We start from the raw sequence: 23,388 nt of genomic DNA, 5'->3' as shown, positions 1-23,388 counted from the left end.
GCTGGAGAATTGTATTGCAAAATTTTGAAGCAGTGTGAAGTTTGAGCAATAGCTGTGCTTCTGTTCTTCTGTTCTTCTGAAAAGGGTGAATTGGGTAGGCTTGCTTTTAAATGCAAAGGAGACCAGGAGTCTACAGAGAACCACCAAAAGGTGTGGTGTGTGTGTGTGTGTATCTAATAAATAAATAATAATATGACCTGAACTGAATTTCTCTCCCATTCCCTAGAGAGAAGGCAGAGAAATAGTTCGGAGCAAAAAGCCATAATTGGGCGATAAACGTGGGCGACTCAACCACACTGTCAAAAACAGTGAGCAGAACTTTAGAATTCTCCAGAACTCATAACCAGGCTTGATGTAACATGAACCAGATGTGGTGGGCACTGAGAAAAGAAAATACAATAATGACCATTCCCCACATTAAATGGGGGGTGCCCTTTGCATGGTCGCGCGCAACCCCCTGGACCCTATGTGGCACCATTAGCACAGGCTTGGCTTCGCCTTCCCCAGGTGGGATACCTGGAGGTCTTCGCCTACCTCAGCCAGTTGCCCAATCCCACCTGGGGAGGCGTTGCCACGGTGATCAGGCCAGGTAGGGGGAGGGACCACCCTGCCCACACAATAGGGGGAGGATCTTACCTGGGAATCATCAGTTGGCTTCAGAGCTTCTCCCACCCTACCCACCCTCAGTTAAGACTTCTTTTGCAGGTTAAACTTTTCTCCACAGGTACGCGGGTGCTGCTACGTCAAGGTCACTGTTGAAGGGCCGGAAAGGAATTCTCCTGCACTGGCAAGTTTGCCTTTCCCGTAGCAAAACGCAACAACTTTGGCGGTATCAGGCCTAGGGTGGAGTCCTTCAGTCTATCTTCCCTGAATGGGGGTGGGGGTGGGGGCGTGTAGCAGTGACCCACGCCCCCTTCTCTTTGTGGCGGCGATCCCAGGGTTCCCCGTTAAAGGGGTTGTTTTGAGGGGATGCTTTGGCCGTACGCCTAGAGGTTGTCATTGGTCTCCCCTGTGACGACGGTATAACGGGGGCGGGCTCTCTCTGCTTGAACATATGTTATCCAGAACCAGCCCATCCCCACACACACTCTGGATAACCCTGATGTTCCCCAGATCCCTGGCGGGGGACTGGGAGGGATAAACACCCAATGCCTGAGCCAAGTTCTACCCACATCTGAAACATAATAAAGTTGTGGCCAATTTTTAACCCCATAGCACATTGTTTTGAGTCGTTATTCCACATGGGGGCCGCCCAGGGTTTGGGGGACTCTACCTGTCCACGCAAAAGGTCGAAAACAGAAATGCAACAACAATAAAAGTAAAATGAGATTATATAAACAGACTGAAAGCAGGAATTCAGTAATGACAGGGTCTGATCTTAAAGGTCTGGGGCTGGGGGTGATGAGGGGAGCCCGGAACTAAGCAAAAAGATATACAGTCTTTGCAAGATGTCTGAGGGAAGTGATGGATAGTGCTTCATGTATGGCAGAGAGAAGGACATTCCGGAGTTCAGAGGTAATGGTGGTATTCTGTAGGGCACAGTGTCATGGGTAGCATTTATCCAGATGATAACAAACTATTGTACCAGTCTCTACAGGGGCAGGTGGTCCCTCAAGTAACCTGGTCCCAAGTTGTTCAGGGCTTTAGATGTTAACAAGATCATGGGCCAGTAGCTGGTTGGCAGCCAGTGAAAAATGGTGCTCCACTCAGCATCCCAGAATGGCTGATAAGTAGTGTCTGATCCCTGTTTTTAAAAACACAAAACACAGCTGTTACCCAAAGCTGACTCACGCCTTATGGAAAACACACACGTTCCTGATTAGAGTGTAGAAATAACAAGAAATATGGCACTCTTTACATGAGCATAAAGGTAAAGGACCCCAGACAGTTAAGTCCAGTCGCGAAAGACTCTGGGGTTGCAGTGCTCATCTCGCTTTACTCGCCGAGGGAGCTGACATTTGTCCGCAGACAGTTTTTCCAGGTCATGTGGCCAGCATGCCTAAGCCGCTTCTGGTGAAACCAGAGCAGCACATAGAAACACCATTTACCTTCCCGCCGGAGCGGTACCTATTTATCTACTTGTACTTTGACGTGCTTTCGAACTGCTAGGTTGGCAGGAGCTGGGACTGAGCAACGGGAGCTCACCCTGTTGCGGGGATTCGTACCGCCGACCTTCTAATCGGCAAGCCCTAGGCTCGGTGATTTAATCCACAGTGCCACCCGCGTCCCACTTACATGAGCATAGCAAGAGATTAATTCTGGGTGGTGTACCAGGTAAACAAGTGAACTGAAGCCCTATTGTGCAATATATATTGTGACTGGAAGGAAGGTAAGTCTAAAACGTAAAGTCCCTCTGCACGTATAGAAAACCATATTCCTCTGGATGTAGATTCTGCCCTTTGGGGCTTTGGAGCCAGTTTCCAGTTTTATAAGCCATTTTGGGACATGATTCCAGAGGCACAAAGTTACTCTTTCAGGGGAGGAGAGATCTGATGCAGGGCTTGTAGATGTGCTATCTGCTTCTAGAAATTTATTTTCAGAATGAAAGGTATTTGCCTTCAATCTGCTGTTTGTATACAAAGCAAATATTGCCGAGACACTCACAGGCTGTCTTATCTAGAGCAAACAAAACCCTGTAGCTCTGCATCTGGTATGTCTCACTGCTTGGGGAAATGCAGAATGCACGTGACAATATTACCCAAACCTCCATGTTAAGCGGCTTTGCGAACTATTGAAACTGTTAAGATAACTCCCCATACTAGTACACAAAACTTGTCAAATGAATAGACCAAAAGTACCATTTGTTGGCACTGTAAGCAACATGAGTTGGTACTATACAAAGCACTATGAAAGCATGAGTGCTGTTGCACTCATTTCCTGTCTGTGAGCTTCTCATGACCACCTGGTTGGCCACTATGAGAACAGAATGCTGGACCAGATAGGCCTTTGGTCTGATCCAGGGGTCCCCAAACTAAGGCCCGCTGGCTGGATAAGGCCAGAGGGACTCGTTTATCTGACCCGTGGCGACCCCCGGCGCCCGCTCTTACCGGCACTGCGCTCCGCGGCAGCCCACTTCTGGGTCGTAGGGGCTCCGGAAATAGCTTGTGCACACGCACAAGTGTTATTTGCGCATGCGCGTTATTTCCGGTGCACATCCGGGTCAGAGGATGCCTGTGCACATGCACACAAGCTATTTCCGGTGCTCCTCCGACCCGGAAGTGCTCCAGAAATAGTGTGTGCGCACACGTATGGGCACGCACTCCCTCTCCCTCTGGCCCGCCGCGCAATCGGCACTGGAGACACCAGCCCGAGGCGCGGTAAGTTTGCTGACTTCTGGCTCTGATCCATCAGGTTTTCTTATTTTCTTCAAATAAGGGTGGTGAGCCCATTCAGACAGCCTGTCCTCAGACACTTGGTGGAACCTGACATGTTCCTGAATGCTCTGGGGCATTTTCCAGTGAAGAAATTTGACAATCTTGTTGACAGTCCCCTGGCCTTGCTATAGAAAGATAAAACAGGCAGTTGACATGACCCAAGCATCCTCTCCAGCACTGGCCAAACTATGAAGCAAGCTGGACAGAGTCTAGAGTGTGAAGTGGTCTCACACCAAAACTAACAGAACACTGGTTAACAAATACCTCTGAGTCCACTATGTGGCAATGTGAGCTGTGAAGAAGGTTCACTTTGCAACTTGTGTTACATCTAGTAGATGGCTGGCAGAATATTTTTGGTAGGTCTGGAGGTTACTGACTCCTTCGGGGAACGGGCAGGTGGGGTCCCTCTGGAACAACAGGGGACCTACCCTGACCAACTGGCTACACGCTTTGAGGATAAACTGCTTGCTTTTGGAGTGACCTTGACTCTGAAGCTGCTGCAGTTGCAGATGAAGTAACCAACGCCAGAGCCAGTGATGTGTTGTGGGATCTGTTTTGACTTCTGCAGTCAGCTGATGTGGACAAGGTGTATTAATTTAAGATTGAAAACATGGGAAATCCAAATCGATAGATTCACTCATCCCATAGATTGATTGATCGATAATTTCAATACAGAATTATTCAAGTATTATGGTCTGGGTGGACTTCATGAGAACCCTCTGCTTGACCCCAAATGTTTATTTAGTTTTATGGTTACAAATCATGTTACAGCTCCATCCTGTGTATCTGGAGTAAACAAGAAGAGATACCATCAGGATCTGGAGGCAGCAAAGAGGCTGTAGGAACAATGACCTCTCATCCTGAGCTGGCCAAGCCCTGCAGGGGTTTTTCCATTGTGATCTTAAGATAGAGGAGAGCCAAGGGCTCTTATATAAACACAAAACTCTCCTGTTCCCCACTCAGACTACTTGAATGAGTTTAAACCTGACTGGACACTGCCTACGTCAAAGGACACGGTTTTTCATTCACCTGAAAATTACTTACACATTGTGATTTATCTGGCTAGGGCTTATTGCCCAAGATTAATTTCTCCCTTGCACCTGTTCCTTTTTGGCCTTTTCGGTAGCTGCTCTTCTGATGCAATAAATAACAGTTGGACCAAGTCTTAAGGACACCACATTATGTTAGAGAAGGGGGAATGAAGCAAAATGTTGTCAGTGGCAAGATACAGTGTTCAGTATCTTAGTGATGCCTTCTTCCAGGATATACCATTCCGGGGCCCTCCAGACTTCACTTTTATTCATAATTATTTGTGCTCATGACAGTATTGGGGCAGTTTACACACAATCCTGTTTGCATCTATAGATTCATTTCATTTTATAGCTTCATTTCCAATCAGTGTGGGTCCCGTGACTTCCTGCTGAAACTTCCTGCCACAAGTGTTCTGGGTTTTTTTTTGTCCTGCTTTTCTTGCAAGAGTGCCCCTCCAGATGGCAATAATGCAATAACACTGTGGATCTGGAGATCATGGTTCATTGGGGTGGGGGTGAGAGAGGGGGGAATTACCCCCTTGTATGTATGTATGTATGTATGTATGTATGTATGTATGACTTCTACAAATCCTGGTGTTCCCCCCAAAGCCTAAATATACCTTCATATTCTGCATGGGTACTGCCGTGTTGGCTATGTAAGGGTTTATGCTTAAAGGAGGAACACTTTATATGATCCCACACTTGTCAATATAGTTTTCCTCTAGAACCATTGCTTCTGAGGGATTGAATCCAGAAAAAAACAAGGACCATGAACCCAAGAGGTACTTAACATGGGTTCTAAAGCAACATGCCCTGTGGGGATTTTGGATTCCCTCATCACAATTTGCTTTTGAAAGCTCCCCACATCCCAAAGAAATTTTCCGTGGGGCCTGGGGGCTATAGTTGAAGAAACCAGACTAGATCAACCTTCAGGTTCTTGGGATCCTAGTCCATGCTGCTCACTTAATCTTTTAAAAAACACAAAAACACCACCCTAAATTCTTTTATTATCTGCAAACGTGCAAGACTGCACTCCTTCTGTAGGAACTATGAGACAGAGGGGGTGGGGTGGGAGAGGGCCAGGAAAAGGTCATTGGAACTATTAATAGTCTGGAGCCCTTTCCTTAAGAAGAAAGGCTAAAAGCACCTGGTTACTGACAGCTGAAATGCTTAATGTTTTCCCACTCCATTAAAAATGAAGACTCATCAACTGTACTTCTAAAGAGCAATTTGACAGTGGAGCCAATGCCTCAGAGGGGTGGTGGGCTCTGCCCTCAATGGAGGTCTTCAAGCATTGGTTGGAGAGTCATCTGCTGGGAATGCTTTTGGTAGACTAGAAGGATGAGGGCTCAGTGGTAGGAAATGACTATTGATCAGTGAGGATTAGGGCTGCTCACTTAGTCTCTCAGCCTTCCCCACCTCACAGGGTTGTAGTGAAGATAAAATGGGGAAAAGGAGAACCACGTTCACCACTTCAAGCTCTTCAGAGAATATAAATATAATAATAAATGTGAAAATTGGATGGAACAGACTTAGGAAGGCATGGAAAACCGATGTGGAACCCCTTCTTCCAAATGCTTTTCACGTATTACTCTTACCCCACCAGGCAGTTGAGCAACACTTTGATAATGCTACCTACCCCCTTCTCCAAAGGATCCCTTCCCACCTCCACCCCTGAGCCCCTGTTCTCCCCATTCAGCTCTTGCGTTGAGGAAGTTTGTTTCACCTTCTGAATCCAAGTTCCCCAACCTGGTGCTCTCCAAGAGATTCTCTCCTATCAGCCCCAACCAGCATGGCCAGTGGCACAGGGCTGGTGGGAGTTTGCAATCCAAAATATCTAGAGGGCACCAGGATGGGAAGGCTGTAATCTGGACAGCTGAAGTATTTCAAAACATGTATCATGAACACATCTGTAACTCAGCCAATGATTGAGAGTGGACTCATTTCAATCAACTCAAGGTGGGGCTAGAGATGCATTAAAAAGTGCAGTCCAGTGGGGCAAAGCCCCACCAATCCTCAACCTCCTGGCAGTCAGCCTCACCTACCCACGCCCTTACTTGCAACCACTCATGGGGTTGGCTCTGCCTTTCGTTGATTCTGGTGCCAGCTACTATTGGTCTTGCTGCCTTCTGCTCCACCAGTCCCAATGGGCATCAGCCACCACTGCCTGAGGCTCTGTGGGTGGGTGTTTACCCAATTTTGGTATAAACTAGCAAAAGCATGATTTCTTCCAAAATCTCTGCGCTCTAAACCTTTATTGGATACTGTATCTCAATTTCTGACAACAATCAGGGCGATCTAAAACACGGATGGGGAACCTACAGCCCTCCAGATGTTGCTGGACTACAACTCCCATCATCCCTGACAGTGCTGAGTTGGCTGACGGGAGTTGGAGTCCAATGGCATCTAGAAGGCTACAGGTTTCACAACCCCTGGCTCCGAAAGGTTATCTAAAGCTGCATCTATCTTCACAGGCATACAACCAATCAATCAAAGAGATTTGTATGATTGGGTAGGCCTTGACACTCATGCAACAGCATGTGATGTCTGCAAGTCTTTACATTACCAAATATTCCACGTAGCACACATTTATTGTAATAACTGGTTGTGGAACAAGCATTTGCATGCAGAGGCCACATACTGGGCAGTGCAAGCTCCTACAGTATAATTATTGTCATTTATAGCACCACCCGCAGTGTGCAATTATCACCCTGGAACAGACCTCATTGGCTCAGAGGCCAGGATGGAATGTTCTGCCAGCTGATCAGACTGTGAGGATAAACAGCTATTAGCTGCCCTTCACAGTGATTGACATATGTTTGCAAAAGGCCTGGAAAAACTTCAGTCAAGCGAACTTCTAAGGAAGAAACGAAGATGGATGGTGGATGGGTGTGGATCTGGGGCTCAAACCCCCCACAAACTCCCATCATTTCAGGCTACAACATTGCTTCTTGAACAACTGGAGGCTGTGTGAGTTCAAAATTGAGACAGTCCCGGCACCAAGGGGAAATAATAAGTTTTTTGCTGCTTTGGCCCTTGCTGAAACATAAGGAAGAAAGTATACCAGACCTCCTTTCTTTTTCTTTTTTTAAAAAAAGTTTGAATCAACTGAATACACAACGTAAGCTACTTTAAAACATCTTTGTATTCAGAGAACTTTATTCCAAACAACAGTGCAGAATTGACTCAAATTAAAGTCATCAGTGGGTCCCTTGAAATATGGCAGGTTTGGCTGCTAACCATCCATCTGTGGAGTCTCATTCTCCACCTTATTTGCCAAATTCAACACCGCACCTACATCCCTCCTTCTAGTTTCAGAAGATAAGTTGGGCTCACCATTACTAGAAAACCATAAGGGGTCACGTAAAAGAAAAACCAGAGCAGTGGTTCTGTGGAAGGAGGAGTTTGACCCCCTTCCCCATCCTGTTTTCCAGATCTATATAGCTCTGAAACTGCAATTAGCCTTACTGGTGTTTGGTTAGCTGTATTATTCTGATTGTTAAGAGTAATTTACAGCTTCCAAAGGGGAAGGATTTAGATCCAAAAGGCAGGGGGTGGGGGGGAGGAAATGTCACAGCTCCCATAAAATTTGGATTCTGCAAAAAGAAAACAGAAAAAGGAAGAAATCAGGTGATACAATCACAGCTGCCCCACCTAAGAGCCTAAGGGTGGAGCTTAAAAGGAAAGTAAGACTTTCCTGTGCCTTCCATCTCTGAAAGCTGAGACTGCCATAAGGATCCCACCTTGGCCCATATATTCTGAAGGAATCTTCCTAGTTTCAGTAGAGCTGGTTATGAAAGGATACAAAGGACCCCCAATTTAAGCAACTTTAAGGGAACTGGATTATGCCATTTCAGACTGCAGACTTTTCCTCATCTTCTTTTTGATCTGTTATCTTTTGCTTCAGTTCTGGATGCTCTGGGAAATTCATGAGGATGAATGATCCAACACCCCCAGGGATGTTTTTCCATCTTTCTTCAGAAAGGGCAGTTTGGAGCCTCAGCTAAGTGGCAGTTCACTTGGTCACGATCCTGCCCATGAAGTAGACACTGTACACCTCCTTGATGTCTCCCTTCACATTCAATATGGCTGATCCATTCACAGGCTGGTTGGGCTGCAGAGACAAGATGGAGGGAAGCGCTAGGCAGAAATTGCAGGCAGCCCAGTGGACAGAAATGCTAGACCTGCCTCCCCATTGACTTCTTTATGTTTTCTGAACTACAGCTCCCGTCAACCCTGACCACTGGTCATGCTGGCTGGGGCTGATAGATTGCCTGGAGGGCCACAGGTGCTCCAGTACTGTTATAAAGGGTGCATAAATGTCACTCACCCCCTCCCCACAACCAAACAGATTCATCTAGAGCAGGAATGGGAGACTTGTGACCCTCCAGATGTTGCTGAAATACAACTTCAACCATCCATCAGCACTGGTCTTGAGGAGGATTCCTCCTTTGCTTCTTTTAAGGCAAGGGGTAGGGGAATTCCCCATTGGCACCAATAGGATCAGGAGGGAAGGAAAGAGTTAAATTCTCCCCATACCACCTGCTGCAGTCTGGAGAATTATCAGCCTCCACATCAGATGCTACTTGCATTAAAAATAAAAATTGCATGTTATATACAAAGCTGCTTGTCGTGTTCAGTTTGGCCCTGAGTGTCTACTATAAAATGACTCTCATGCTTCACGTGGACATATGAAGATGCATTTTACAGAGTCTGACCATTGGCCCATCTAGGCCAGACATCTAACTGGCAGTGGCTATGAAGGATGTCAGGCAGAGATGTTTCAAGCCTGGCTATGCAAGATCCTTTTAACTGCAGATGCCAGATGTTGAACATGGAATATTCTGTCAGCTATGCTGGTGTTTTACCTAAGCCTCCTTTGCTTAACAGGGAAACTGACCTTATAAAAAACTTCCCTCCTCGTATCCTACTGCTTGGGGAAGTATAATACAATAGCAATAAATAGCACATTTTAAAACTTGCAACATACATTTGATCCAGCAGGGGGCACCCAAGAAACATTGATGGTTTTGGTTTGCCCACGCTCAACGCTTCCTTTCACAGGATCGACTGTGAATCCTTTTAGCTGAAGAAGTTGCATGTTTTCCCAGTTGAATTCTACATTCTGCAGAAACGAAAGGTTCACAACACGCTGTCAGACACTATGGCTGATGAAACCTCATGGCACAAAACATGCCTGGGTGAATAAGTGAACATGCCCTAAGATCTGCTCCCCATTTGTAGAACTAATTCAAACCGGGATTCTTTTTTTTAAAAAAAAAGGAAGGGAAGAGACCATCTCAATTTTTCCAAGTATCCCATAATAAGGTGAATCTATAGCACTGATTTGTGCTGGTGTAAAAAAAAAAATGAACACCAGCAATTTCTGCTCCCATTTTTGTTTGTGCATGAATTCTCTGACATCCCTAGACACAAAGATGTGCAGAGCTGGACTCTACATGCTGGTTTGCCAGGGTCTGTAAGAGAACGATGGGGTCTCTGCCACTGCGTCTGACATCAGACCTGACCTATACCTCTATTTCCCTTTTTCTTCTTCGCAATTCTCCTGCAGGGAAACAGTGGTGGGAGTTTTCCCCAGGTGACACATACCAGGGTATTGTCGCTCCCTTTCTCAATGTGCCTCTTTTACCTATGCTAGCAAAATGGTTCATGAGAAGGAAGGCCAAAAATTGCAGAGAGACTTCCAAGGGTAGAAAACGACTGAGGGAGATGATTGGCTTTTTCCTACAACTTGAGTCCCATCCCTTCCAAACAGTGTTAACACACTCCTTGGAATATGGCCCATGTTTCCCAGAAAACCACTGTGCTGGGTCCTCTAAGGGTGAGGGTGTTGGGAGCCACTGACATATGCCTGGTCCCTATGGCTCCTGCACCTTCTTTGATGCAAACTGAGTGCTTCGTATCGCGCCAACTCTCAGCTCCCGAGTGGCTGGAATAACAAAAGTCTCTGACTGTACACATTCCAGGTTCAGAAGAATGGAGTTTGTAGACTTGCCGCTCTCTGCAGGAGAAACAAATCCAGTTGTAATTGTTGGTGGGGCAAGAAGTTGGTAAAAACACATACATATACACTCCCAAACAGTATTAATTGGGATTGTACAGGGACCATAACTACTGCCACTGGTAGGGATAGACAAATTTGCCAATTTCAGTTGGTTTGTTTGTTTCATAAAATTTATACACTGCTTGGTTTAATAAAAAAATTCTCAAAGCGGTTTACCAAAAAAGACAATGAAATTATCAGTAAAAACAACTAATTAAAAATATAAAAATCAGCAATAAACAAAAACAGATTAAAACATACATCAGCATTCTACATGGTGCGGTAAGTTAATCTAAACATGCTTCTAAAAATGAAACAGAGATTCATCCATCAATATGGATGGGTTTAAGGCGGGCTACCTGCTTTGGCTGCTTCTTCAGCCATAGATGTAGTTACGGCCAGTGACTCAACGGGCACATCCAGCGGGTCACCTCCTTCCACATACATTATGTGGTTCCGTGCTGCCCCTTTCAGCTGGATCACACGGATGGTTTCCTAAAAAGATTATCGCAGCCTAATGTTTATTCCACTTTACTGCAACAGCCCTTGGTAGTTTCGGCAGCAACTCTCTTTGCAAACAGCTTTGAGGGTTTTTTTTTCCTTTAAACAATTAAGTGGTCTGGAAATTAAGTGGTTGCTTTTGGGCAACCATTCAAAGCTCTCCATCAAAGTTCAGAAACTTTGTAGAAATCCAAATGAAGTTTGCTGGGGTTTTTTAGTGGCTTTGCAAAAGGAAGAGTTATTCTTGTTGCTTTTCCAGGGTATTTGAGAGTGCTTTGCCCTTTGGCCTAGTTAACACTAGATGGCACTCCTCATTCATCACCAATGTTCCTTCATTCACCGGTTCATCTTAAAGTAGGAAAGACACTTTCACAACTCAGTCCTTGAAGCCAGTCACTTCTGTTTGGATTGTGCCACACATAGTGTACCAAGAACCAAATTTACAAGAGCCTTAGGAACATAGGAAGCTGTTTTACACTGCATCGGACTCTCAACACCGATTGGAGGTGAGTCTCCAGGCTTTCAAGGAGTCTTCCCTGGCACTTGCTACCTGGAAATGCTGGGGGTTGAACCTGGAATCCTCTACATGCAAAACAAATGCCACACCACTCAGCCCAGTCTTTAAGATACAGGAACAAAGGAAGCTGCCTTATATAGCTAGACCATATTGGGTCCACCTAGCTCAGTGATGCCAATACTGGCTGGCAGCAGTTCTCCAGGGTTTCAGACTGCAGACACTCCTAGCCCTACCTGGAGATGCTGGGGATTCCAGGACACTAGCAGGACCTGAGCAGAACTCTCCCCTCCTGCAGTTTCCAGCAACTGAAGTTCAGAGCCCTACCTGAGCCAATCTCACCTTGCCAAAGATTAAAATGTGGAGGCAATCGGAATAATATAGGCTCTCATGATCAGGGCTGAAGGTGATGGTGAACTCCTGACACTTCTTGAAAGCGATGGTGCCTTCCACGGGAGAGACGCTGAACACACTCAAACCACTGTAATTTTGTGTACCTGGGAAAGGATGGAAACACAAACTGGTAGGAGAAAAGCAGCTGGAGAGCCCCATCTGCTTGGCCAATATTTTCAGCACTCTGTTCTACAGGAGAGGTAAAAAACCCAGCAGCAAAGCTGGAAAAATCTGGATGATTAAAAGTATTAAGCTGGAGCCTGCTGTCAAGCTTTTAAAAAGGTATAAGAAAGAAACACACAACACACATACACACGGCTTAGGGAACTAAAGTACCACAGATTAGAACAATTCAAAGCAAATATTGAACACAAGGCTTGTCACCTGGCCAAGGAAGCCCTATCTGTTTTTAGTTTATTAAGTAAAGCCGCATAACTATGCATGTGAGAAAAGATTACTTAAGATTTCAGCAGTCACAGCTGTCTTCATCTTAGAGGAGAGATCCTCATTCTTTCCTATGCAGGTAGGAATGCCTCTGAAGATGGTGCTTGCAAATAGTTGTATTAAAAGTAACCATCTAAAAATCTGCTGCTTAGTTGATCAGGGCCATTTAAACACCATTGCCTACATTTTGTTAACTCCAACTCCATAGGTTTCCCCCCCTCCTTCATCTGCCGTCCAGCAGCAGCTATTCCATTCATCTGCTGCGGAGAAGAGAAGCAGGGCCAGCCCTTTACCCTTTCACGCTGCACCTTCCAGATTGTAAATCTGAGGGCAGGAACTGCTGCAAACTGCTACAGTTTGGCTTTTGCTAAAACTTATGCTATACATCTCACTATCTGCTCTGACCAAAATGAAAACAGTTATTTCTTAAATTAATTTCAGTGGAAAAGGAATGTCAAAAATGATGCAAAAAATAATGTAATTATTTACGTTATGTTCATGAACTAAAAAAAGGATGCCGGGTGATTGTGTGATTTCTGTTCCTGAACTCAGACAAATGTGCAGATTGCGGCAATTTCCACTCCTGGTTCCGAAAGAATTATCCAACATCCCTACTTACACCGTGTGGCTGGAATTATAAACAGCAACTGCGCCTACTCTTAGAATTACTTTCACAGAATATATACAGATCCTGATCAACACAGGATTGCTTTGAGTAAGTCCACAATTATCTCCATCACTTCCATCAATTAATATTCAAAAGCATTAAGAGCAATTATTTACCAACTACGTCTGCTTTCCCTGGAGATGCGAGGAAAGGGGGAATCTTTGGCTGTTCTCTCTCTCTGCTTGGTGAGAGCGAGTCAAGAAGGATATTGTATTTCAGGGTCAGATTCGAAGTGTTCTCTATCTGCAAGAGACCAATCAACCAACGGCAGAGTCAAAAGCTGTGTTCCTGCAAACTGACTTCAACCTTTTTCTGTGGTTGTCTTTCTGCTATATCAATGCATGGGCACATTTATATTAACAAGGAATCTTGATTAATAATAATAGCAATCAGCTACAGCAGCCTTATACCACCTTCAAGTATACCACCTTCAAGTATTCTAAATGCTTTGCGTGTGTGATCTAGTTGTAATCCTTACTCTGTACAGAAGTGATGGAGAACCTGTGACTTTCTGAGTGTTGATAGACTCCAGCTCCCATCAGCCCCAGGCAGCTTGGGCCAAGGATGATGGGAGCTGCAGTCCAGCAACAGCTGGAGGTCCACTAGTTCCCCACCCTTCCTGTGAGGTAAGTAAGTATTATTATCCCACAGGCTGCAGATGAGGGGACAGAGGCTGTGGTTTGCCTAAGGCCAGCTAGTGAGTTGTGAAGCAGAAGTGGGATTCAAACTGGGGGTTTCTTGATTCATAGCCTAGTGTCTTAGCCACTAATTCAAGGCATTGTTTGCTTTGTCCCTGTAAAAAAAACACATATAAATACACTTGTTCTGGTCATCACTTGGGATTTGGAGCATACTTTCTCCTGGCTTTTTACAGTATTGAAAAGACAGCTGTTTATTCCAAGCCTTGGCCCTCCAGATGTTTTGGCCTACAACTTCCATGATCCCTAGCTAGCAGGACCAGTGGTCAGGGATGATGGGAATTGTAGTCAGATGTTTGAGTTCCAAAGAATGTTCGCAAACCGGAACACCCACTTCTGGGTTTGCCGTGTTTGGGATCCAAGGTAAAACTGTACTGCTTTTATTCACGTGCGTAATTTCTGTTCCTGACCTCAGACGGACCATCTATTTCCATTTCTGATGGAATCCTTCAACATCCCTATTCACAGTGCAGTTGCGATTTACCTTGAAAGTGGCAGTGGCTGTTTCCTTAGCAAGAACATATCCCATGTTGAATACATCTCCTTCCACTGAGCAAGAAATTGAAGGGATGACACCCTGGCCTGTCAGGGTAAGGGTTAGAGTGAATTTCCCACTACGGATCTCCAGCATTTCAAAGTACTGTGGGATAAAACATTATTGGTCAGTAAGGATAGTATTATTTCAGGTGGCATGAGCCACCTAAGGAGCTCAATAAAAGCTGAGTGTCAGTGTCACCTTCCTGATATTTAGGGGCTACTGATAGTAAAGTGTCCACTACGGATGGCTAGACCCATTTGTCTCAAAGGGGAAGGGACTAAGTCCCAGTGGGAGCATTCGCACTTGATAACATTACATCATTCTCAGGGCAAATTGTACAGAAGAAAACCACTAGGGACAGCCATGTTTGTTTTCTGTCCGCTTGGACTAATGAGCAAATGGGGGCACTGACCCACCAGTGCTCTGCCTGTTATTGGCTCTGGCTCCACCTGGCTTTCATTTGAATGTGTGATATACTTAAATGTACATACACATTTCTATTTATATATGCATATTCATTCTTTGTTTTAATATGTCTGTCTGTTTGTACTTATAGTTAATTGAACTGAATTTTTTTTTGTATTACTGTCATCAGAGAGGTGGAAGATGTGCCTGTGAGATTTCATCCCTCAGGTGCCAAAATAACCTAGCTGGCCTTGTAGCCTGACTTTGAGGGGAACCGTGTCTGCCAGTTGCACTGCCTCAGGCGGCAAAATTTTTTGGCCCTTCCCTGTGCACTTAACATGTTTGCCCAGCGTTAACAAGCCAGGCATACATGATCTGAGCGCAGACTCTGCTAGCATGCTAACACAGTATGTATTGTGGGACAGCGCATGTGACAGGTATATTTAAGCATGGTGGGGGCATGCAGAACTCATGCACGATTAACCACCTGTCATGAAGTCTGCGTCACATATAAACCGGACCTTAAGATAAAATGGGTACGGAGGAGAGTATGCCAGGGCTGCAGAACCTTTTTCAGCCAGAGGGCCACATTTCCTTGTGGAGAACTTTCCAGGGGCCACATTCCAGTGGTGGGCAAAGCCAGAGGTAAAAAAAAAGGGGGGGAGCAATGGATGTGCCTCTTACCTTTGTACATAGGCAACATTTCAACCACTGAAAAGTCAGATGTTCTACACTCACACACACAACCCTACCTCCATCTTTCATCCAGGTAAGGAAGAGGCATTAGCATAGTTCAAAACCCATACATTTATCCAAGCTATCCTAGTTCAAGGACACATCCTCAAAGAATTTCAGCAGGCCCAGGGAATGGTGTGGAAGGGGTTGTGGCCTGTGGAGAGTTCTGAGGGTCAAATAATGAAGCCTGGAGGACCGCAGTTGATTCCTTGAGGTTCTCCACCCTTGCAGTACGATCCCCTTGGAGGAAAGGTGGGACACCAATGAAATAAACTAAACCAATTCTTTGTTTAGAGACTCACTGGTGTGTTCTCCTCTGGGCAGAATGAGATGAGAAGAACGCGGGATTCACCTTCCTCCAGTGTCCAGAAAGGATTTAGCACCGTGAAGGATCCAAAGGGATTCAAGAAGGAATATCCCAGCTGAAAATGACAGCTCAAGGAAACACAAGTTTAGTGGTAACCAAAGCAACCACTCCACCCCCAAAAAAGAAAAGAAATGGAGACAGCCATGGCAATCTGTTACCTAGGGACTATTACAAGAATTAGCAAGCATGGGGACTTCCCTTCAGATATTACCGTATTTTTCGCTCTATAAGACGCACTTTTCCCCCTCCAAAAATTAAGGGGAAATGTGTGTGCATCTTATGGAGTGAGTGCAGGCTCCATGGCTTCAGCGAAAGCAACGCGAAGCCTCCAGAGTGCAGCGGGAGCGCTCCCACTGTGCTCCAGAGGCTTCACTTTGCTGGATACCTGTTTAGGGTTCAAGCATTTTCCTGAACATTAACTTCATGATCTAATAGTTTTAACTGTTTTTTTCATTGCTATGCTTTTGTTCTGGCTTGTTTCATTGCAGATATTAGCTATGGATGTACGTTTTCATGAAATTGTTTCACTGTGTATTTTAATTACGTATAGATTTTATAATTGATTTTACACATGTAAACTTCTTAGAAGCCATTTTGGCATGTAAATGATGTATACATTAAAAATAATAAAATAAAATAAAAGTGGAAGGAGCAAGAGATCGACAGACAAGCATAAATGACATGGGGCTGGCTGCCCCTCCACCAGGCCACACCCTAACACCTCAGATTGCATGCCAAGAACAATATCAGATGGTGGACAGCTGATATGCAGGTTGTAGCAAAGTGCCTCATCTATTTCATTTATTTGCAGATTTATAAAAACGCTTCGCAACAGGAAGTTAAGAAACTATGGTAAAAATATACCATACTTTTCCGTGGTAAAAGTATATACCATACTTTTCCGTGTATAAGACTAGGGTGTTTTTTTTACTAAAAAATATTGTTAAAAGGGGGGGGTAGTCTTATACACAGGGACAATCTCCCCCCATTTTCTTAATTTTGCGTCCCCAAAATTAGGGGGCGTGTGATACATAGAAAAATATGGTACAGGATATATAAAATATCATCTTACTTTATGTTCCCTACCTCAAGCGGGCTTACCCACTAATGCTGCTGGCAGTGACAAGCAAGAATGTGATCTGTAGCTGATGACTCTGAGATCCCTGGCATTTTAATTTACCCACAATATCCCAACACAAAGGCCTTGTTCAGGTAGTGGGCACAGGACCCCACCTGCTCAGCTTCCAACCCATTCCATTGCTGAGTGCAGAAGGTCTGAAGGGGCCTCCTATATCCAGATGACAGGGAACACTGCCTTTTCAGGGTTCCAGATTGTGTTGGTTTCAAACAAATAGATAATATAGCCCCTTTCAATCCTTGCCCACTCAGCACAGGATGTGCTCTTATAAGATGCACCTACTATTCCATTGTCTCCACTACAGATACAAACTGTTCCTGCTCCTCAGGAAACCCCTGGGAACAGTAGTTCTCCAAAGCAGTGGAGGAAACCTCTAGTGATTCTCAACTCTCTCACCAAACCATAATTTTCAGGATCCTCTGGTTGCAATCATGCCAATTCAATGGGTACCCAACTTAAATTAGTAGCACAGGTATCTCCATAATATACCGTATTTTTCGCACCACAGGGCGCACCGGACCATAGGGCGCACCCAGTTTTTAGGGGGGGGAATCAAGGGAAAAAATATTTCCCCCCCCCCAGCCCCAAAGAGCAGCGTACAGGCTGCACACAACCTCTCCCTGCCAAAGGGGTTGCGCGCAGCTATGGAACAAGCCAAGGCAGCGAGCCATAGCCCCATGCAGCCTCTCCCTGCCAGAGGGGTTGCGCGCGGCTATGGCACAAGCCTGCACTCGCTCCATAGGACGCACACACATTTCCCCTCAATTTTTGGAGGGGAAAAACTGCGTCCAATAGAGCGAAAAATACGGTAATATTCTAACCTGTGACTTTGAAGATGGAAGTATATGTGGGTATCCTATTGTGTTTATTTTGGAATATTTGGAATACTTCACCCCAAACAGCAGAAGGTGAGTCCAGTTGATGTCTTCTACTGAGCAGCCACAGATTTTGGGGAACAGAGAGGGGATGATTCAAAGCAAAGGATACAACCAGCTGTTCTTGAGAGATGTTATGTAGCTTCACTTCTTTCTTAACTGTGTGCCCTAGTAAACAAGAGAACCTCGCATTTACAAAGGTGAGCCACCCAGAAAGCATCTTTATTGGACGGCCATACAAATAAAAACAAACAAACAAACAAACCAGGAAATCAAGCCAGTGGAAGTCTGTTTTAAAAATCCACCCGGAAGCCATTCTCATATTATTCCAGAAAAAAAAACACCCCCCCCCAAATAAAATAAAAAAATCAAAGAAGAATTCTTAAGATGCTTTCAGATGTTTCAGTAGGGAAGACAGAGGTCCAGCTGTTCCATGTGTAGAACTGGGACACTTTTTACAAGTGCCACACAATGTTTATTTGCTACATGCAAGAAACTGACCCTTTAGTGTTGCAGCACCTACTCTTTGGAACTCCTTGTTCATTGACTGTTTAGTTTTCAGCACCTGCTAAAACTTTTTTTGTTTAGGCAAGTCTACCAACACATGCAATTTTTAGCATGTAATGTTCATGACATGCATTTGTTGCAAAACTGCTTTAATTTATATTTTGATCAATGTTTGATCGATACTGATCAATGTTTATGTCAACTGAGTTTTTTAACATATGATTTTATTGGCACCTACAAAAATGTTTATTAATTTTGAATATAAGAACAAACATACAATCAGTTAGTTTCCCCCTGCTCCCTCCCCATAACAACCCCAACTACGTATTAGCATTTTAAATTATTATTATTTGCATTTTTTATGGGAAAGTCTTAGTGGCTTTTGGTGATTAGGCAATGGTATAAGCCTTGTTAAATAAATACAGTGTGGCTGCCAATGCCCTTTTAGGGACAATATATGATTTGAGCCATGTCAAGAATCAGACTGTGTGTGTTCTAAAGTTATCTAGTGAGTTCACAGTAAAGGCAAAGACTCAAACAAGGGAGTCTCTCCTGTTTCAGCACTACAGCCCCATTTGTGCTATACATTTATAGCACTATCATGTCACTTTACACATTCCTAACTCTCTACAAGGCTCAAGACAGATCTGGCTAATGGGTGGATTTTATGTTTTAAAAAGTGGGGGAGCAGCTTGTGTAGCGATTAAACCAACTCAGCTCTTTACTGAGGATTTGGTCTGGTTTGTTTAAGGAGCAGTTATATGAAAATGACCGCTCGTCTGATATTCATCCTGATTTGCTTTGCGGGGTACTTACACATCGGCCCACTAATCATTTGTTCACTCCACAATTCTCAATACATTTCCCTGTCACTTTCCAAACCACTTTTGTTTTTTTAAAGTGGAATTGTTGTGCCAGGTCCTTTAATTCACTTTAACTGCACAAACCTACAGTTCCAGTTAAGTGTTCCAGTCCCTCCTGCAAAATGTTTACAGCCTGGAGATCACCCCATGTGTTTCCCAAGGGTCATCTAGTCCAACCCCCTGCAATGCGGAAATCAGAGCTAAAGATTCCTTGATAGATGCCCATGCAACCTCCCTTTAAAAACCTCCAGTGAAAGAGTTCAGCATCTTCCAAGGTCTACTGCCCCCTTCTACACTCCATCTTAAGACTCATGACATATTTTTGCTGCTTTAACACCGTTCTAGCAATAGGATGTGAGGAGGCTTGGTTCCATACCTACGGCAACATCCCCAAAGTTGAAGACTGTTCTCCCATTATTCGAAATCACCATAAGAGCAGGTGCTACGGCAGGACAATGCAGCTCTAGGTACAAGGTAAAATAAGGGCTACAAACACACACAAAAATAAAGAAAAATGATGATTGCTCTCAGAATATATAAGGTATCTGGTTGTTCCAATATATGGGCTGCAAGTCACCCTAGTGTTTTATTCAAGGTCTCAAGTACAGTATGTGCAAACATGGCTTGAAAATGGGAGGCATTGGAAATACAGTTTTCTTGAACTTGAAGGCTTGTGCACCAATATCTGATATTTGGGTTGGGCTAAAAACGATATTGCCCTAATATGGATTTTGAATCAGCAGTAGAATTAAGAGTCTAGATGGTATGAAAAAAGAACTTTTCCCTTTGGGCTAATGGTAGTATAGAGTAAAGGGAGGGGATTTTTGCTGGGACAATAGTGGGAGGGGAGAAAGGGCTAAACCTCTCCTCCTCCCTCATGGCTAAGTAGGGTCCATTAATTTCAATGGATCTACTCTGACTGGTTCTTAATTATGGATTGAGAATCATGACTACTTGGTCCTCAGTTAATCCTGACAACAACAAAAACATGGTGCCCAAATTTATGTGCTTTCCTATTTTCTTTCTTTTTCTGCATCGTATTTATTAGCCTGCGGCCGGGGACTGAGATTCCTTTCTTAATCTTTGTATGGTGCTGAGGAAACTAGGAACTTTATAAATAAATTCATGAACAACAACCGCACTCCTTGAAAAGTAGGAGAGACATACATTTTCCCTATGCTGCACAAGGGGGCAGAGGATGAGAAAGAATGGTTGGCCTAAGGGTGGGTTGGGGAACTTTTGACCCTCCAGAGGTTGCTGGACCACAACTCCCACCATCCCTGAGCACTGGCTGTGCTGGCTGGGACTGATGGGAACTGGAGTGCAATAACCTCTGGAGGGCCAAAGCTTCTCCAGCCCTGGCCCAAAGCCATGAAGTTAGTGTTGGGAAAATGCACCAAGGCAAAAGCCAGCTCCAGATGGCTGGAATGCAAAACAGGATGCTGTTGTTTTGCACTGTACTGTTGGAGAAAAGGTGGAGCCTATTCTCTGTAGTGAGCACCGGATGTTAGCTCAGAGTGTCATCTGACCTGTGCTGGAAGTACAGGGGAGGAGTAGAGTCTCTTCTGATGGAGTCTGAAGGGAACGGTCGCATTTCTATGTACTGATGAGTGACAGGTATAAACATGTAAAAAGGACTCCTGTCTATCTCATTTCTCCTCCCTGGGAGAATGCAGGGAGGGAGAGAGAAGAGAAAAGCAGAGGGTGTGTTCTATCTCACGTCTAATGAGAAGAATCGCCGGGTTTGTTTACCTAGCCTGCCGGGGTCGCAGACGGAAGGTAAACACAGTATCTCGCTCAATTGCCTCGGGGGAGGCCAGGTACCTCTGCCTGTGAGCCAAGATACTGACAGTTAGTTCACGAGAGAAGCAAGATTTGAACCAGAACTGCCTGGGTTACATTTTAGTCATTTTCCCCACTGTGCTACACTAACCAATTTATTATTTATTACTGTTTTATTAATCATTATTATTACATTTATATCTCGCCTGTTCTCCAAGGAACAAAGGGTGATGGACACGGATCAGCCTCACCCCATTCTATCCTCACAAAAACGCTGTGAAGTAGGCGAGGCTGAGAGACTGCGACTGGCCCAAGGTCACACCGAGAAAGCTTCATAGTCGAGTGGGGATTTCAACTCTGGCCTCTTGGGTCCCAGTCCAGCACTCTAATAACTACACCACAGCAGCACTTGTTCCAGCTGGCTTTGTGTAGTAAGCTTCTTAACTGGTTTACCTATCCACTCAACCCCTACTGCAAATAATCCATCAGTGCAGTGGTAAATTACAACAAGTGTTTTTTTCCTTTTCCTTTCCCATTTTCATATTTAATAGAACAAAATAGCTGCTACTTTAAAAGTGACCCCTGATACACTGCCATGTGGCGGGGGAAGCAGTGCACTCTCTCTCACACACCCACACTCCCAACTCCCATCTACATCTATGCTCAAGGCATTTAAAACTATATGGCCAGGGTACAAGTCTGACAAAAGTCTGCTTGAGCAAGTCTAGCCTTTAATTATCCTGTGACGCAAAGAAGTCTGTGTCTGTTGCAACAGGCACACAGACTACTTGCTAATTTTAGCAGCTACAGATGTAGCCAAAGCAACCACCACAACAACACCCCCCCACACACATGAACTGTATGGGAGATTGCAGCTCCCAGATAACGCACCGGCTCGGCATGCAGGAGGCCTTGGCTTTAATCCCCAGCATCTCCACAGTCAGAAGGGGAAGGAGATGGGAAAGATCTCTCCCTCTCTGCAATTGACCCTGGAGAGCCACTTTCAGTTAACAGACCAAGAATGGGAAGCCTGCAGCCCTCTAGATGTTGTTGGACTCCAGCTCCCATCAGTCCTAGCCAGCAGGGCCAACGGTCAGGGATGATGGGGGCTGTAGTCCAACAACATCACAGAGGTTCCCCACCCCTGATTCGGATCAAGAGAATTCAGAGCCACCCTAACAAGACTGCAGCACCATTCAACTCCATAAGAATGGATATTTTGATCTGACTAACTGTATATATCTTTCTCTCAACATCATCTCAGAGGCCCACAGGTTTCCCTTACCTGGACAGAAGGCTCTTGGGAGCTGGGAGCACCATCCCAAAAAGAAGGCTGCCTTCTGTGTCTCTGTAGGAGTAGCTGCACTGTCTTTTATCAAGGCTGATTACAATGCAGATGGGAAACCTGTGGCCCTCTGGATGTAGCTGGACCCTGCCTCCCAACAGCTCCAGCCAGCATGGCCAATCCTTTGGGATGATAGGAGTTGGAGTTCAACCAAAACTAGCCACCCAGAATGGCTAGGGCAACCCAGACAGATGGGTGGGGTACAAATAATAATAATAATAATAATAATAATAATAATAATAATAATAAGGCTCTCCCTCTCAATGGCAGACAATACTGGGCTAGCTGAATCAATGGCCTGGCAGGCGGCTCTGTATATATTTAGTTCCACATTCATCACTGTACTTGTAGTGTAGGTTTTCAGCTCCTTTCTTCTCGTCTATATCTCCACATGCTATCAGGCAAGGGATAACATATTTGTCGAAGTGGTTGGCGAAGCTCCGGATCAGAGATAAATGAGCTGCGATATACTCTTCGGAACTAGAGAGGAGGAAAAGAGAACATTGATGGCAAGGAAAAAAGAAAAACAAAACAAATCAGCCGTTTACCTTCCTGCCGCAGTGGTACCTATTTATCTGCTTGTGCTGGCGTGCTTTCGAACTGCTAGGTTTGCAGGAGCAGAGACTGAGCAACAGGAGCTCACTCTGTTTTAGGGATTCGAACCGCTGACCAAATTACACAAGTAAAGGTTAATTCTGCTACCCCCATAAATGATGCTCTGCTACTGAGTTACAGCCCTACCTGCTTAGAAGTGGGTAAAAAGAAGCCAGGATGACTGCTGGAGAGAGTTCCATCAAATGGCAAGGTTGCTGGCCACATCTTTTGTAAGGGAGACTGCTGGCTAATCCATTAGGAATCTATCCTAAATTGTAGATTATTGATTAGGTGTGGGAGCAGCCATTGTGGTGCTCTGCAAATGAGTTGCACCAGCTCTGCTTGCCTGTTTCCTGCTTGTTTGTTCTTAAGTCTTTAGTTATTCTGGGGTCCCAATGCTCTAGCAGAATCTACCATCTCTGAAGCCTATCCTGCCTACTCATGCTGGGTGGCTATGAGCCACTTTAAAAAAAAATCCCATAATGCTGAAGTTTAACAAAGCATCACTCTGGGGTTTGTGGGAAACAGCAGCTCTTGGCTACTCACTTTTACC

General features: G+C 44.8%; 1 protein-coding gene across 4 annotated transcripts in view; it reads right to left on the bottom strand.

Annotated features, from left to right (window-relative positions):
* Positions 1-7,546: 7,546 nt before the first annotated feature.
* CFAP74 (cilia and flagella associated protein 74) overlaps positions 7,547-23,388 on the bottom strand; it is an 80,645-nt gene continuing 64,803 nt past the window's right edge. For 3 of the 4 annotated variants that reach the window (XM_082229737.1, XM_082229736.1, XM_082229738.1), the window contains exons 29-39: positions 22,587-22,721; positions 19,491-19,600; positions 17,857-17,912; positions 15,667-15,786; positions 14,171-14,326; positions 13,105-13,231; positions 11,827-11,981; positions 10,829-10,964; positions 10,300-10,427; positions 9,396-9,530; positions 7,547-8,519 (exon numbers count right to left, since the gene is read on the bottom strand). In XM_082229737.1, the coding sequence (XP_082085863.1) occupies positions 8,421-8,519; positions 9,396-9,530; positions 10,300-10,427; positions 10,829-10,964; positions 11,827-11,981; positions 13,105-13,231; positions 14,171-14,326; positions 15,667-15,786; positions 17,857-17,912; positions 19,491-19,600; positions 22,587-22,721 (1,357 nt within the window). In that variant the 3' untranslated portion in view covers positions 7,547-8,420. Of the gene's footprint in view, positions 8,520-9,395; positions 9,531-10,299; positions 10,428-10,828; positions 10,965-11,826; positions 11,982-13,101; positions 13,232-14,170; positions 14,327-15,666; positions 15,787-17,856; positions 17,913-19,490; positions 19,601-22,586; positions 22,722-23,388 lie in introns of those variants that run through there. The other variant, XM_082229739.1, reaches the window with a different exon arrangement.

Source organism: Podarcis vaucheri (assembly GCF_965113315.1).
Source record: "Podarcis vaucheri genome assembly, chromosome: 7".
Taxonomy (NCBI): Eukaryota; Metazoa; Chordata; class Lepidosauria; order Squamata; family Lacertidae; genus Podarcis; species Podarcis vaucheri.
The sequence above is the reverse complement of the archived record's forward strand: the minus strand, read 5'-3'. Positions and strand labels throughout refer to the sequence as shown.